The 17844-nt window shown below is 50.1% G+C and overlaps 1 protein-coding gene across 1 annotated transcript in view; it reads left to right on the top strand.

The window, feature by feature from the left end:
• Window positions 1-17844, top strand: part of TRPM1 (transient receptor potential cation channel subfamily M member 1) — a 338789-nt gene that overhangs the window by 289299 nt on the left and 31646 nt on the right. The window contains exons 23-24 of the mRNA XM_075345679.1: window positions 10563-10583; window positions 14674-14818. Of these exons, the coding sequence (XP_075201794.1) occupies window positions 10563-10583; window positions 14674-14818 (166 nt within the window). The remainder of the gene's footprint in view (window positions 1-10562; window positions 10584-14673; window positions 14819-17844) is intronic.

The following is a 17844-nucleotide window of genomic DNA, read 5'->3' as shown; positions in this document are numbered from 1 at the left end:
GCTGGACTGCCCCTGGGCGACACAGCTTTTTCCTGGTGTCACAAACAGGATTGAACTGGACCCGGCAAAACAGGGTGACATGTGCCTTAAAGACTGAGTATTATGGACTGTGTTTTACTGCTTGAAAAACCCCCGCCATTTTGGTGGAAAAAAGTAACTGTGCCACAGCAGTGAGAAAGGCGCAAAAAGAAAGCCCTGCCCCCTGGGAGTGTCCGGCATGTGAAACAAAACCGGAAGCAGGGAGCCCGGAGGGCCTGCCACAGAATGCCTCCAGGACTGTATCCAGCAGCACCATGTCCACCCCAGGATATCGTGCCGGTGCACCAGGTCACCCAGGGACCTGGACCGCGGAGAGGCTAAAGGCGGAGGTCCAGCAGCTGTGTTGGACCCTGCATGCAGAACACCTGCAGCGTGTCGAGGAGTGGAAGGCGGAGATGATGGAAGTGGTGGCAGCCATAAGGCCCAAGAGAGAGGAGCGCCGCTTCACCAGGCTGCACCGACCCAGACACAGGGATCCATCCTCGACCAGGCTGCATCACTGCCAGAGTCGGCAAGACCTGAAGCGGTCACATCACCTTCTCTGCAGGAGAAGGATCAAGCTGCACCACCATCTGACCCAGTGACGACAGCCCAGGCTACAGCGTCATCGGGAGCCGCAGAGAAGGCCGCTGCCAGCGCTGACGATCATCCCAGAGGTACTGTGCCCAATCGCTGTCGGGGACCTGTCAGTGAGCTACCCTGAACCAGGTAGCGGGAAGTCAGCGATTGTCACCTGGTAGCGGGCCCGTTTTGAGTAGGACACCCGCGGGGGGTGCCAGGCCATCATCACCCAGCTGGCCTGGGAGCAGGAGCAGCGGGAAGCCAGGTGGGTGCAGACGGAGGCTAGGGATCTCCAGGAGAAGCAGCGCCTGTGGCTTGCCAGATACCGGGACCTTAGCTTGTTCTACCGGGGAGTGGTGGAATGATTCAGCATCAAAAGGGGATGGGGTTTCATTGCGGAGCCCGGCCTGAAGGATGGAGTCTTCATCTCCCGCCGGGATGTAAGACCCCATCTCCCCAGAGTACACCCGACAAGGATCTGCATGTGGGTGATAAAAGTTGCCTACACCCGGCACTATGGAAAGCGGGGCTGGTACGCCCTTGATGTGGAGGTCCTTGCAGAAAGCCAGCCCCCACTACCACTTCAGCACCAGTCCCCTAACTGCCACCAGGTGGCAGTGCAGGTGCACGGGACCAGTGTACCCAAACTGCAAAATCTGATCCCAGGAGGCCAAGTGAACCAGATGTCCCCTTTCACACCCGTTGTGTTACCAGTTTGTTTGTTTATTGTTTGAACTGTTTCAGATAAATGTGTGCTGAAAATGTTGACTGTTGCATTAATCTGTTTGCACCAAGTTTGATAAAAATGGACCCTGGCCAATCCAATTTACTAGACGACTAGGTAGGAGGGGCAGACAGAGAGTGGAGAGTCAGACAGAGGAGACAGTGAAGGAGACACAGTAATGGTGGAAGTAGAGGAGAGTCGGACTGACCGGAGTGAACCTGAGGGCCCAGGCAGTTAGTTGCCAGAGGAGTACGGTAGAGTACTACCGGAACTACACACCAACGGGGTACAGAATCCTAGGTCAGGCAAAAGCTCCAGGCAGACCTGATAAAATCTGCATAGTGAGGGGACCATCAAGGACCTTACTGACCTTGAAGTTCGGGACTCAGTAGCAAAGAGAGAACTGGGGACAAGACCAGAGACTCCAACCCCACAGGGTTCACACTGCTGTCATATGGGCTGCTGAAGAAGACAACCAGGAGGGGACCCCAGCCGCTCCACGCCACGGGGACCCACCAACCAAAGACAGGTGTGGAGAAAGAAGCCACCAGGTCTATTCCTATAGCCGCAACACCACAAGTGGCGTCACATATAAACTTTATTCAACAATCCCCTGTAAATATCGCCTTTTCAAAAAGCACCCAGGGCACGGAACAGGGCAACGGCCACCAAAGTGACATTCCCCAGTCATACACTGCCCGGGACCGAGTACCCCATAACCCTGGGCGACACACATGAACTGCAATAAAACATTAGACAGCGGCTAAATGTTCGGTGACTATGACTGTAGAAATAAAATGTGTGTGTATTTAAAGTACTTACTATTTATCTCAGCTTTAGGAAATATAGAATATTCAAAGACTGTGTGCGCATGCTGTGTTTTTTGCTGCGGTTTTTGCGCTCCTATGGATTTGGTGGTGTCTGGGTGCACATCTTGGAGCACTCATGATGTTTGTGCAGTTAAAAGCGACCAGATGCAAGGGTGAACTTGCAAACTTAACCTTTACTGAAGTGAATAATAGCATACAGTTTGTTTCTTAAAGGCAAAGTGGTGTCAGTTCAATGTATAGGGTACACTTGGTATTTTGATTATGAAAGTAGGTGTCTTCTTCTTAAGAAACAAGCAAGCTTAGGTCTCTCAGGGCGGCTGGAGTACAAATCTCCTCAGTTTGGGCCTCTCGGGGCGGCTGAAGTACAGTTCTCCTCAGTTTGGGCCTCTCAGAGCAGCTGGATACAGTTCTCCTCCCTTGCTGTAGGAGGTAATAGAATGCACAGTCCAGGTAATGCTTTGCTGATGGAGGGGCCTTCACGGGTTGGCTCCCTGTGGCAACACACTGGTGGGATATAGCTACTCATGGTTTTGGAGCTACCGTTCCCTATTGCTGGGGTTAGAGCAGGCAGAGTTTGTGGCATACAAGGCACGTTACCCTGGTTCTGGCTGGAAGCACATAGAAAACCAGTATGCAGGAGGGCCCATGTTCAGCCTTATCTCTCCTGGCTGTAGGAAACTTCACTCCTTTGTAGAGGTGATTATATGAGGAAAAAGATGTCCCTTTAGCATGGATGTGATAGAGATTCTGGGAGCTTCTTCTCTGTCTCCTGACTACACTTGTTTTTATCCAGTTCACTGGACATGTCAGCTCTGAGGTGGAGACTCGTCCCAGCCGTTCCCATGGCAGCTTGTTGTGAGGAGAATGAACACCTAACTTTTATACGCATACATTGACCATTAGATGGCAGCAAAGTACATTTCACAATCCTCAGTGTACAAACATCATAACAGTGTAAATCGTACTGCCTGACTCACAGTGCACAAAGTAATTCTGGCACACTAGAGCAGATCTACTGCCACATGACAACTGTCCAACCCAGCAGCAGCAGAACGGGTACCGGATACCACAAAAGTATTCATGCACCACAACCTTATCCACATTTTTTTCACATTACACCTGATCCGATTGGTCCGATACATCTCATAGTCCAAAAATACTGTAACTATGTGCGAATTTCATGCACTTTTTCTGCCTTTCTGTAGTGGAAATGCACTAAAAATGCATGTGCGTTTTTCAACAGCTGATTTCACGCATTTATTGCAAATCTATGGGTAAAATTCACATAGAAAACTCAAGAGAAATTGACATGTTGGGATTTGAAACACGTACCACAAGTCAGTTTACGCTGAGTAAAAAGTAGTCCAGTGGGCAGGAGATTCATATTAATCCCATTCACTTTGCTGGAACTGTAAGATGCTGCAATTGTGTTACAGCAAAAATACGCAGCATCAAAAACTCACCTAAAACTCATCATGGGCACACAGCCTTAACAATGTTTTCAAATGCGAGTAAGAAGTCAAGGAGGTGACTTCTCTTGTTAAGGCCTCCGACACACTCACGTGAAAATCACGCACGTGTATTTTCCCTGCGTGTTGCGTGCAGGTAAGTACGTGTCTCTGGTACGTGCGGGCCACGTGTGTTCTCCGCATGCTATCCGTGATAATATACGGAGAACAGGTTATTTACATACTCACGTGGTCCTTCCTGCTGTCCGTGGTGCTGATCTTCGGTCTGCAGCCCTCCCGTCTCCCCGCTGTTGCTGCCAGGCAGTGAAGTGAATATTAAATGAGAATAATGAGCGTCGGTCAGCAGAAAGGGACAGCAGCGGCAGAGACAGGAGGGCTGGAGAGGGTGAGTTAAGGTTTTTTTTTTTTTCTCTGACACGTGTGTTTTCTCTGGCGTGTGTCACACGGGACCGCATCAACACTACACCCGTCAGGTACGGGTGCGGGCCATGTGACACCCGTGCTGCCGGAGAAAACACTGACATGTGTTAGGGCCAGGTGGACGGGCAGACCCAGGAGGTGGATCCACTGGGCTGAACTCCTCACTGAAGGCAAGGGGTCCGGTAGCCGGAGCACTACAGGTAGCAGGATAGTCCGTGCAAAATAGTGGAATGTAGAAGTCCCTGGGACCACGGAGTCACTGATGGTAGTCCGGGTGATGGAGCTCAGGTTCGGAGGCCAAGATGTTGTCAGGCAGAGTCCGGAACTGATGGAGCGAGAGGATGGATCACCACAGGGATCAAAGATGGTACGGACTGACGGGATGGCAGATAGTCAGCGTTCGGGGTTCGGGAATCGGCAGGACCGGATGGCGAGGCAGGAGAGGCTCTAGAAGAGAGAGAGGTGAGTATATCACAGAGACAAGGAGACCTGACTCCTAGCTTAGGAAACACGAAGAACAGGCCCCGCCCACTTGGACATTAAACCCCTTTATACCCTGTACCTGTGTGTTCAATATCCTGTCTGTGGACGCTGGCCCTTTAAGAAAGGGTCAATGACCGCCCGCGCGCCCTAATGCACATGCGCGAGGCCTGGGTGCCAGAAGCCAGGGCAGGGAGCGGCGAACAGGAGGCAGGGGAGCCGGGCTGGAGCGAAGCTGACAGCGGACGCTGGGAGCGGGGCCCGGGACGCCTGGGGATCCTAGGTGAGGAGGCCTGGAGGCTGTGGAGCGGGGGACGCCGGACAGAGGAGCCGGGGAGCGAGCCAGGGAAGCCGGGGAGCCGGGGAGCTGGACAGGGGACCCGGGGAGCGTGACAGTACCCACCCCCACGCCCCCCTCCCCGCAACCGGGACAGGAAGGCACGTATCAGAGGAGTACCCACATTCTCCCGGGGTTCCCAGGACCTATCCTCCGGACCATACCCTGCCCAGTCCACCAAGAAGAACTGCCGGCCCCGTACGGTTTTCATGGCCACGATATCCCTTACCGCATAGATGTCGTCATCGGCAATAGGAGGAGGAGCCGAACTGGCAGCAGCGGAGAAGGGACCAAGGACAACCGGCTTGAGCAGGGAGACGTGGAAGGAGTTGGGTATCCTCATCGTGGCCGGGAGCTGCAGCTTGTAGGAGACCTCATTTATTTTGCTGAGGACTTTAAACGGCCTGATGTAGCGAGGACCCAGCTTGTAAGATGGTAGCTTCAATCGGACATACTTGGAGGCAAGCCAAACCAGATCTCCTGGAGAGAAACACGGGGGATCCAGACGCCTCTTGTCTGCGTGTCTCTTCATCCGAAGGGAAGCACGTCCAAGGGACGTCTTGACAGAGTTCCAAATTGTTGCAAAGTCACGTGCTACAGCATCAGCAGCAGGGACATCCGAGGAAGAGGATACAGGTAATGGGACGGAAGGCTGAAGTCCGTAAACGACATGGAAGGGGGAGCTGGAGGAGGACTCACTGACGTGGTGGTTATGGGAGAATTCAGCCCAAGGAAGAAGCGTGGACCAGTCGTCGTGATGGGCGTTGACGTAGTGACGTAAGAAGGAGGTCAAGATCTGATTGACTCGTTCCACTTGGCCATTAGACTGAGGATGGTAGGCTGAAGAAAAGTCCAGAGTCACTCCCAGATGTTTGCAGAGAGCCCTCCAGAAGCGGGAGGTAAACTGAGTTCCTCTGTCGGACACAATGTGTGATGGAAAGCCATGCAACCGGAAGATGTGCTGTATGTAGGCGTCAGCGAGTTCCTGGGCTGAGGGCAGTCCAGCCATAGGGACGAAATGAGCCATTTTGGAGAACCGATCCACCACGACCCATATGACTGTGTGTCCGGAGGACAGGGGTAAGTCCGTAATAAAGTCCATTGCAATGTGTTGCCACGGAACAGAGGGTATAGGCAGAGGCAGAAGACGGCCATATGGCAGATGTTTGGGCGTCTTATTCCTGGCACAAGAGGAGCAGGCTGAGACAAAAGAAGCGACGTCTGTGCGAAGGGATGGCCACCAGTAGTGACGTACAATTGTACTCCATGTTCTCTTCTGACCAGCATGGCCGGCTGTTTTCGAGGCATGGCCCCAGTGCAACACTTTTTGCCTGTCGGTCTCAGAGACATAGGTCTTCCCGGGCGGTATCTGGGCCAGGGTGACAGGAGCCACCGGAATGATTTTACTAGGGCAGATGATGGGCTGGGATGTCTCCTCCTCCTGCTCCATGGGCATGAATGACCTGGACAAGGCATCTGCGCGTACATTCTTGTCCGCGGGTCGGAAATGGAGCTGGAAATCGAACCTGGCAAAGAACAAGGACCACCTGGCTTGCCGTGGGTTCAGTCGCTGAGCAGACCGCAGGTATTCCAGGTTCTTGTGGTCCGTGTAAATGATCACGGGGTACACTGCTCCCTCCAGCTCCAGAAGGTAGCGCCATTCCTCCAGAGCCAGTTTGACTGCCAATAGCTCTCGGTCACCGATGGTGTAGTTGCGTTCAGGCGCAGAGAAGCTCTTGGAGAAGAAACCGCAAGTAACCATCTTCCCGGAGGAGGACTTCTGCATGAGCACTGCTCCGGCTCCCGAGGAGGAGGCATCCACCTCCAAGGTGAACTGTCGGTTTAACTCCGGACGGTGGAGCACAGGGGAGGAAGCAAATGCCCGCTTCAGGGAGCCAAACGCGGCGTCGGCCGCAGGTGACCAGTCCTTTGGATTAGCCCCCTTCTTGGTCAAGGCGGAGAGAGGTGCAGTCAGAGCAGAGAAGTGAGGGATGAACTGACGGTAATAGTTTGCAAATCCCAGAAAGCGTTGGATTGCCTTCAGTCCAGAAGGAGGGGGCCAGTTGAGAATGGCAGAGACCTTCTCCGGATCCATCTGCAGGCCGGTATCGGAGATTACGTAACCCAGGAAGGGAAGAGAAGACTGCTCGAAGACACACTTCTCGTACTTGGCGTACAGACGATTCTCCCTCAGTCTTTGTAGTACCAGCTGCACGTTCTCTATGTGGGTCTGGAGGTCCGGAGAAAAGACCAGGATGTCATCAAGATACACCACCACACAGACGTAGAGAAGGTCTCGGAAGACGTCGTTCACCAATTCCTGAAAGACTGCTGGTGCGTTACACAGGCCGAAGGGCATCACACAGTATTCATAGTGCCCATCGCGAGTATTGAACGCGGTCTTCCATTCGTCCCCTGAGCGGATGCGGACCAGGTTGTAGGCACCCCGAAGATCCAACTTGGTGAACACACGAGCTCCTCTAAGCCGATCAAACAATTCGGGGATGAGCGGCAGGGGGTACTTATTTTTCACGGTGATTTGGTTCAATCCCTGGTAGTCTATGCATGGGCGTAGGTCGCCTTCTTTCTTCTTAACGAAGAAGAAGCCTGCTCCAGCAGGAGAGGAGGATCTCCGAATGAATCCCCTTGCCAGGTTCTCTGTGATGTAGGTAGACATGGCCCTTGTTTCGGCAGGAGACAGCGGATATATCCGTCCTCGAGGTGGTGTAGTTCCCGGGAGCAGGTCGATGGCACAATCGTAAGGACGATGTGGCGGAAGTACCTCTGATTCCTTTTTGTCAAAGACATCCGTGAAGGACCAATAGGCCGAGGGCAGTCCTGGTAGGGACTCTGGAACCGGAGGTCGTCGGATGGGTTGTATGGTCTTCAGACAGTTCTCGTGGCAAGAGGAGCCCCATCGGGTGATTTCACCAGTGCCCCAGCTGACTGACGGTTCGTGTGTCCGTAACCAGGGGAGTCCCAGCAGGATTTGATGGGACATGTGTGGAAGGACGTAGAGAGCGATGTTCTCGGTGTGCAGGGCACCGATACGCAGTTCCACCGGCTTGGTGATCCACGAGATGGTGTCAGAGAGGGGTCTCCCATCCACAGAGGCAATCACGAGGGGTTTGTCGAGTGGAGTAACAGGCACCTGGTACTTGTCCACCGTGGCCTGCTGGATGAAATTGCCTGCTGCCCCGGAATCGAGGTACGCCTCGGCCGTGAACCGCGTCTCTCCCGTTGTCACTTGAACAGTCCACGTAACCGGGTCTGAGAGAGTCCCAGCACCTAGGGTGGCCTCTCCTACCAACCCTAGGCTTTAGAGTTTCCCGGCCTCTCTGGACAGGAGCGTAGAAGGTGTGTGCCCTCTCCGCAGTAGAAGCAGAGGCCCTTGGCGAGCCGTTCTGCTCGGCGTTGTTCAGACTGCCGCAAACGGTCGATCTGCATGGGCTCGTGGACGGAGACACCAGATGCCGTTGACTGAAGTACGGCGGGCTTCTGCGGAGGAGAGGAATGCCGTATCGGACGTCTCTCACGGGACACCTCTTTGGATCGTTCCTGAAAGCGAATGTCCACTCGAGTTGCTAGGGCAATCAGGGCATCCAGGGTGGACGGCACGTCACGACCAGCCAGCTCATCTTTAATTCGACCCGAGAGACCTTCCCAGAAGGCGGCGGTTAGAGCCTCATTGTTCCACCCGAGTTCCGAAGCCAAGGTGCGAAAACGGATGGCATATTGACCCACCGTCAGAGTCCCCTAACGTAACCGGAGGAGAGATGAGGCAGACGCGGAGACGCGTCCGGGCTCATCAAAGGTGCCACGAAATGCCTGCAGGAACTCCTGGATGTTAGTGGTCACAGGGTCCTCCTTCTCCCAGGGTCCTCCTTCTCCCACAAGGGGTTCATCCACGCCAGTGCCTCACCCTCTAGATGGGACATCATGAACGCGACCTTGGCTTGGTCGGAGGCAAACAAATGCAGCAGCTGCTTGAAATGGAGGGAGCATTGGTTTATGAATCCCCTGCAGGTCTTGGGATCTCCGGCTTACCAGGGTGGTGAGGCCAAACGAAGCCTGGAAGCATCCGAGGAGGCTGCCACGGGAGCTGGGGCCGTGGATTGTCCAGTGGAAGCTCGAGATGCCGACGATGTAACCGACGCTTGTAGCGTGTTCAGGCGGGCGTCCACAGAAGACATAAAGTTCAGCTTGCGGGTCTGGGTCTCACGCTGGCGTGTGAGTTCCTCCTGCAAGGCCGCTAGTGCTTCGGCGGGATCCATGGCCTGTTCTTACTGTTAGGGCCAGGTGGACGGGCAGACCCAGGAGGTGGATCCACTGGGCCGAACTCCTCACTGAAGGCAAGGGGTCCGGTAGCCGGAGCACTACAGGTAGCAGGATAGTCCGTGCAAAATAGTGGAATGTAGAAGTCCCTGGGACCACGGAGTCACTGATGGTAGTCCGGGTGACGGAGCTCAGGTTCGGAGGCCAAGATGTTGTCAGGCAGAGTCCGGAACTGATGGAGCGAGAGGATGGATCACCACAGGGATCAAAGATGGTACGGACTGACGGGATGGCAGATAGTCAGGGTTTGGGGTTCGGGAATCGGCAGGACCGGATGGCGAGGCAGGAGCGGCTCTAGAAGAGAGAGAGGTGAGTATATCACAGAGACAAGGAGACCTGACTCCTAGCTTAGGAAACACGAAGAACAGGCCCCGCCCACTTGGACATTAAACCCCTTTATACCCTGTACCTGTGTGTTCAATATCCTGTCTGTGGACGCTGGCCCTTTAAGAAAGGGTCAATGACCGCGCGCGCGCCCTAATGCGCATGCGCGAGGCCCGGGTGCCAGAAGCCAGGGCAGGGAGTGGCGAACAGGAGGCAGGGGAGCCGGGCTGGAGCGAAGCTGACAGCGGACGCTGGGAGCGGGGACCGGGACGCCTGGGGATCCTAGGTGAGGAGGCCTGGAGCGGGGGACGCCGGACAGAGGAGCCGGGGAGCGAGCCAGGGAAGCCGGGGAGCGTGGCAGGGGAGCCGGGGAGCTGGACAGGGGACCCGGGGAGCGTGACAACATGTCAGCGTGTAGAAAAACGCACACACGTACAAACGCACACGGACACACGTTCCGTGTGGTTTTACGTGTGTGTGCCTGCTACAATAGGGTAGCATTGCTGAACGTGTCTCCGTGCCGCCGGTATGTGCAAAAAATGGCAAACACGTACCGGCGGCACGGATGTGTGTCGCAGGTCTAAACTGGATGGTCCCCTTCTGGCTTGATTGATTGATTGGCATCCCACAGCCTGTACATTTATCACAAGCCTCCCAAACTTCATTTTGCATATACACAGTGCCCACATATAGCAGAGGCCAATACACCTCCCTCCACTACGCATGCACTGAATGCTACTGGATTTTACTTTTAATAATGTACTCTGCCAATTTCTTCATTTGTTCTCTTCCATTTTAGAAACTGAGGATAATCATTACTTTTTGCGTTATCTCTTATGTCATCCTGACCATGCATAGATAATCTGCTAACATAAACAAGGATAAAGAGAACGATATTATATAGTTATTATTGGTGAAGATCAAGATATAGCTTATTAAATCAAAGCATTGTTTGTTTTCTTTTTTGTTTTACCATATGTGATTTATATAATGATTGTATTATTTTCTCCTTTCTTACGCATTGTTTATTTTTTTCCAAACAGTGTACGCAATGGAAATAAACCGTAAGTATTTTTCTATTCGGTTTACAATTTTAAAATGTATTATTAGAAAGTGTGGTACATAAGAATAATGTCTAATAATTGATGTATGCAAATCACACCACACCTATGCATATGTGACGCCCCTGCGGTAACCAGGTGTCACAAAATAAGGTAACAACACAGCAACAGCTCGGGTCCTAAATGACTGTGCCAGTCATCACACACACACACTAGCACACCAGGACACTTACACTCACAACCAGGGCGGTTGACCCCCTCCTTAGAACCAGGTGACAGGGCTGGGCACTGTGAGCTAACAGGCAGCCAACTGGAAAGGGAGGGACCAGACCTGGGAGAGGAGAGAGTGACCTGGGAAGTGTTAAGGTACCGTCACGCTAAGCGACGCTCCAGCGATCCCACCAGCAACCTGACCTGGCAGGGATCGCTGGAGCGTCGCTACACGGGTTGCTGGTGAGCTGTCACACAGGCAGATCTCACCAGCAACCAGTGACCAGCCCCCAGCCAGCAGCGACACGTGGAAGCATGCTGCGCTTGGTAACTAAGGTAAATATTGGGTAACAAACCCGATATTTACCTTGGTTACCAGCGCACACCGCTTAGCGCTAGCTCCCTGCACTCCTAGCCAGAGTACACATCGGGTTAATTACCCGATGTGTACTCTGCTACGTGTGCAGGCAGCAGGGAGCCGGCTTCTGTGGACGCTGGTAACCACGGTAAACATCGGGTAACCAAGAAGCCCTTACCTTGGTTACCCGATATTTACCTTTGTTACCAGCGTCCGCCGCTCTTACGCTGCCAGTGCCGGCTCCCTGTTCCCTGCAGTCCTAGCCAGACTACACATCGGGTTAATTACCCGATGTGTAGTCTGGCTATGTGTGCAGGGAGCAGGGAGCCGGCACTGACAGCTGAGAGCGGCGGACGCTGGTAACGGAGGTAAATATCGGGTAACCAAGGTAATGGCTTTTTGGTTACCCAATGTTTACCGTGGTTACCAGCGTCCGTAGAAACCGGCTCCTGCTGCCTGCACATTCAGTTGTTGCTCTCTCGCTGTCACACACAGTGATGTGCGCTTCACAGCGGGAGAGCAACAACTAAAAAATGGTCCAGGACATTCAGCAACAACCAACGACCTCACAGCAGGGGCCAGGTTGTTGCTGGATGTCACACACAGCAACATCGCTAGCAACATCGCTGTTGTGTCACGTCACAAAAGTCGTGCCTCAGCAGCGATGTTGCTAGCGATGTTGCTTAGTGTGACGTGGCCTTTAGTTAGTTAGTCAGAGAAAGGAAGTGAAAGATAAAGGAGTGAGGATAGAAGTGAGCAGTAGCAAAAGGAAAGGTGTCAATACAGACAAAGGAATTATAGAATTTTGGAAATGAAAGTAGCAAAGACTCTGCAAAGACCTGAGTAGAGAGAACAGTCACTCAGAGGAGGAAAGTAGCTGGAGAGTGAGAGAGCAAGTTCCAAGGAAAGAGGGATCCAGTGGGGTGGACATTGAGGGGTCACAGTATTTTGCACACACGGAGTGCAGATTCCAGAATAGACCAGGACTTCAAACCATCTGTTAACTCTGCCAGGCAGGTGGGTTTTCAGGACTCATCTGCCACCAATACCGTCCGAGGCATCAGCAGCAAAGGGAGGATCAGGACACATTCCCTTAAATAGTCTAAGTTGCCTGCGGCAGGACCGAGACACTAGTAGGACCTCCAAGTGCTGCATGCCAGGAAGGACCCACATACACCAGAGTGCAAAGGTGGAGAGTGGCACCAGGTTGGCTGGCACAGTCATAAGGGACACGTTAACACCTGGGATCCAGTATGTCCCCAGGGTGTGAATCCAGTAAGTAAAGACCATCAAACTGCACTCTCTGTCTGGACTGCTTCATTGCGCTGCACCTCCACGTTAACTCTTCACCTACCTCTGTGGAAAAGTCTTGCTTGCGGAGGGCTCCACCATCCACGCTGCCCCCATCCATCATCCCCTATGGGAACCCGCAGCGGCAGCCCTACCATCCCTGGCAGCAAACCGCGAGTGGCGTAGTCGGACTTTATTTTTATTTTACTTTTCATTTAAAACTGGTCGACAGTGCCCCCGTGTCCGGGACACCTCGAGCCACGGACCAGCCGGATCCAAGCAGCCCAGTTGCCCCGGGGCGCGACACATAGAAGTGGAATTCCTGTAATAGTATAACCCTTTTAGGAGTCCGATTCACTTATAATAAGTACATCTATGTTTTATCATGAGGCCATTTTTAGATCCAAAATTCAGTAGTGATTACTTTCCTTATGAAATTTAATTGTCATCAGATCTTTTTTTGCATACACAGTTCCCAATCCCCTGCACGCTCACACTACCGTGGTATAACTCAGACAAGTGCAATGCAAGAATAAAAGACATTGCATTCGGACCCATGTTATTCTATGAGGCAGTGCAGATCTGCAATTTTTCTCAGCTGTGTCTGGCCTCAAAAAAAAATCCAGCATACTACGAGGTGACACATAAATAGGACAAAACTCATCTATTTAAGTCGGTGGGTGCTAGAAAGAAATCGGATGACACATGGACCATCCTAGAGGCATCCTTTTTTATGGATACATTACCATTCTGTACTATAGGATGCTGTAAATGGTCCTTGAACATTTTTCAGAATTGACTCAGGTATACAGCTGTGCAGTCAATTTTCTTACCAGTGGATTTTTCATAAATTGTCGCCTCCACTCTATTCTGCCATTCTATGATGGAAATCTTATTTAAAAGTATATTTCCAGAATTTAAAGTCACCCCCAATCTATATAATAGGGGGGTAACTTACTCAATGCTTGGGATCCAACTACTGGATATTAATTATTTATGGAGCTGTCATAAATATCCAAGTGCTGGTCTTAGATTTCTCTAGCAGCACCATACTCAATTAAAAGAGTAAAGCCTGAGTATATACACCATCACTCCATTCAGTAGCCATGTACTCAAGATCCAGAGCCCCATTCTATGGATTGTTTGAGGTCCATCAAAAATGACCTTGAATGATCAACAAGTTGTTCTCTGTCTTAATTTTCAATTTTTGGAATACCCTTTCAATGTCAGTCTCGTAGAATGGGGCAACTGATATTTTGTACACACAAGAGCTTACCTAAGGTGGAGGCTACTGTGGTACAACAGAGAAAAGGGAAGAAAACGTTAATTCAAAAAGAAAATAATGAAAAACACTACCAATTCCAGGATGTCTGTCAGGTGGTTGATGCTGCCTGAACTACAGGCAACATAAAAGAAGATAGAGCTCTTTCAGACATCCGTGATCATTGGTCCGATCTCGGATCCCAATGCACAGAATAATCGCGTTTCTCCCAAACCAAGCATGGCAGCCTTAGGCTATGTGCGCACGTTGCGTAAATACATGCAGTTACGCTGCGCTTTGTAGCGCAGCGTAACTGCATGCGTCCTGCGTCCCCTGCATAATCTATGGAGATTGTGCAGGGGCCGTGCGCACGTGGCGTTTTAGAGCACAGCGCTTCGGCTGCTGCCAGAAGCGCGCGTTCTAAGAAGTGACATGTCACTTCTTCCGTGCGCTTTGCCGGCAGCTCCTGCTCTGTCTATGGCAGGAGCTGCAAGCAGAGCGCATGAAATCGGCTTTTTTTTTTTTTCACTACGGACATTTTCTGCAGCGATTTGAAGCACACGTGTGCTCTTCAGATCGCTGCAGAAAATTCTGCAGTGACTGTACGCAACGTGCGCACATAGCCTTATAGACATATATAAAGCTGTCATGCTTGGGTCGGGAAACGCAGGGCCAGTTTGTGCATTGCGATGTAAGATTGTACCGATGATCACGGACGTCTGTAAGACGCCAAACCGAGGGAAAATATTTACTCATAAAGCCAACTAACTTCATTACGACTTTATAGAAGGGGAGTCAAAGGGGGTCGATGAAAAGCAGATTCTGATCTGGCAGACTTTGGCTGTCTATAAATTCTTACATGCAACAATTTTTTTTTACATGCATATCAAATACTGATACATACCTGATTTACCTATGAGTTGTTCTATAATTAAAACTATATTGTGATGCTGATAATTCTCTTTGTGTTACAGCTCCTTGTGGTGAAAACCTATATGATGATGACGGGAAGCGTCTCCCTCCTTGCATTCCTGGCGCTTGGCTCACTCCAGCCATTATGGCATGTTATTTGTTGGTGGCAAATATCCTCTTAGTAAACTTGCTAATAGCCGTGTTCAAGTAAGTTTTCTATTATTAACTTGTATTTCAACCCATAACTATATCTTTTGGCAATAAAGTGATGCAAAAAATATTTCTATTGTGTTGCCATCAGAATAGTAAAAATTATGAGGTAATACTCAAAGTAATTGTCGTGAATCTGTTTGTGTAGTGTGATATTGCTCAAATATTTTGCAACTTTTGTTGCGTTTAGGGCAGTCCCAACCAGCTCCACCAAGGTGGGCAAAGCATAGGCACGACAGGGGGCATAACTAAGTCCACCCATCTAATTCATGACCACAGGTGGCATACCTTATCCCAGAAATCTTACTCCAATCTCCGACTGATGCAAAATGTCTGGCAAGGCACACAGAGGCACACACCACTTGAAAGATGCCCCTTATTCATTAAGTGTCATTAGCCTCTTAATGAATTAGGAGCCTCTAACCCCGCCACGCACTGTTTTTACACTGGCAGGTACAACGTTAGTCTTACTGAATCGGGATCTATTTTCATTTCAGTTTTAGTTTAAAGGATTTTACCACAACCCAAGAATAATCCCTTTGTATGGTAGCACTATGTAAGGATATGTGCACACATTTTATTTCAGGTGGGTGAAACCATATGGTTCTTTAAGAGGTAGATGCTTCAGGAAACACTGCTTTTCAATGGTATTTTGTAATACTGAATTGTCTTTTTTAACCTTTTTTGTCACTTTTTTTTAGACTTTTTGGGACATTTGTGACTGCTAAAATTTTTATTTTTAGCGGTTTCTCAGCGTGACTAAAGGGAATCTGTCAGCAGGTTTTTGCTATATAATCTGAAGAAAGCAGAAGATGGGGTCTGAAACACAAATTTCAGTGATGTGTCATTTAGTAATCTGTATTCTGTGGTTTAATTATACTGAAGGTATTATCACTAGAACATTATCATTGCTGTGATTTCCTGCCTAGTACCAAGTCGTCCGACCACACTCTCTGATTTGATAAGCAGGTCACTGACAATAAACAGGGTACACACAAAGCAGTGCTGTGGTCAAAGTTAGCTTTCTGAGCTCTGATCCATGCTACATCCAAGGCCATGTGCACACATTGAGTATTTGGTGAGTTTTTTTACCTCAGTATTTGTAAACCAAAACCATGACTGGGTAAAAAATGCAGAAGTGGCGCACATCTTCGTAGCATTTACAATCACGAAATTTTGCACAGACACCTCATGTGACCCAGGGAACGTCATAGACTATGTTTTGACAGGAAAATGTAAACCCGCGCTTTACAGTTACTCTCCAAAAAACATGGCTCCATTAAAGTAAATGGAGCCTTGAACTACAGGTTATTAGTAGGAGCTGTGATTGGTTGCTATAGGAACAAAAGACATTCATAGTATAAGAAGCTTATATGTGAGGTAATAAGATGTCGTTGGGGAGACGGATAGAGAGAAAAAGACAGAGACAGACGAGGAAAGAGAGAGACAGACTGTGAAAGAGACAGACAGAGACAGACTGTGAAAGAGACAGACGAGGAAAGAGACAGACAGAGACAGACCTGGAAAGAGACAGACATAGACAGACCTGGAAAGAGACAGACCTGGAAAGAGACAGACCTGGAAAGAGACAGATGGGGAAAGAGACAGATGGGGAAAGAGACAGACGGGGAAAGAGACAGATGGGGAAAGAGACAGATGGGGAAAGAGACAGATGGGGAAAGAGACAGATGGGGAAAGAGACAGACAGACATGCAGACAGGGACAGAGACAGGCAGACAGGGAAGGAGGTGACAACCAGAGAGACAAAGATAGATGGGGAAAGACACAGACCTCGATAGAGACAGACAAGGAAATAGACAGACACAGACAGGCAAACAGGGAAAGAGACAGACAAAAAGACGGGGAGACAGACGGGGAAAGAGACAGACATAGAAAGAGACAGATGGGGAAAGAAACAGAGAGATCGAGACAGACAAAAAAAAAGAGGCAGACAGGGAAAGAGACAGACGGGGGAAAGAGACAGACGGGGGAAAGAGACAGACGGGGGAAAGAGACAGGCGGGGGAAAGAGACAGGCGGGGGAAAGAGACAGACTGGGAAAGAGACAGACTGGGAAAGAGACAGACTGGGAAAGAGACAGACTGGGAAAGAGACAGACTGGGAAAGAGACAGACTGGGAAAGAGACAGACGGGGAAAGAGACAGACCGGGAAAGAGACAGACGGAGCACATTACTTGGCCAATTTTGTTAAATCTGTGTGGAATATCTGTGTTGAAATATATGTTGTGAAATGCTTCTATTAGCTTAGTTTTTGCCTTTTAATAATTACATTTCTATCTATTTGTTTTGTGGTTTTTCTGTGCAGAATACATTTTTGTTAATACATTCTATTTTGTTAACAACAGTTATTAACCTGGGCGAATCCTGGTAGTACAGCTAGTAAAATATAAACATAGCTGTCATATGGATGCACATGCGTATCCTAGGCATCTTTTGAGCCTTCCCATTGACTGTATTGTATTGTAAAGTGTAGAGCGTCTATGGAGTGGAAAATACCTGAAGAATGGACATGTAACTTCTTTAATTACTTGATGTTTTGGAAACCTTTATAGCATAGAATCATAGAATGGTAGAGTTGGAAGGGACCTCAGGGGCCGTCAAGTACAACCCCCTGCAAGTGCAGGCTTTCCTAAATCACCCCAGCTCTATGTTTATCTAGCTTCCACTTGAACATTTCCATTGATGGAGAGCTCACCACCTCCTGTGACAGCCTGCTCCACTCTCTGACTGCACTTACTGTCAGAAAGTTTTTCCTAATATCTAATTTGAATCTTCTTTCTTTTAGTTTCATCCCATTGCATCTTGTACTTCCTTGTGCTAATGAGAATAGGATAGTTCCCTCTGCACTGTGACTACCTTTCAGATATTTGTATACCGCTATTAAGTCTCCTCTCAGCCTTCTCTTTTGCAAACTAAACATTCCTACTTCTTTTAGCCGGTCTACATATGACATGATTTTCAGACCTTCCACCATCTTGGTTGCTTTTCTCTAGACTTGCTCCA

The sequence above is a fragment of the Anomaloglossus baeobatrachus genome, chromosome 4 (genome assembly GCF_048569485.1).
Source record: "Anomaloglossus baeobatrachus isolate aAnoBae1 chromosome 4, aAnoBae1.hap1, whole genome shotgun sequence".
Classification (NCBI taxonomy): domain Eukaryota; kingdom Metazoa; phylum Chordata; class Amphibia; order Anura; family Aromobatidae; genus Anomaloglossus; species Anomaloglossus baeobatrachus.
The sequence above is the reverse complement of the archived record's forward strand: the minus strand, read 5'-3'. Positions and strand labels throughout refer to the sequence as shown.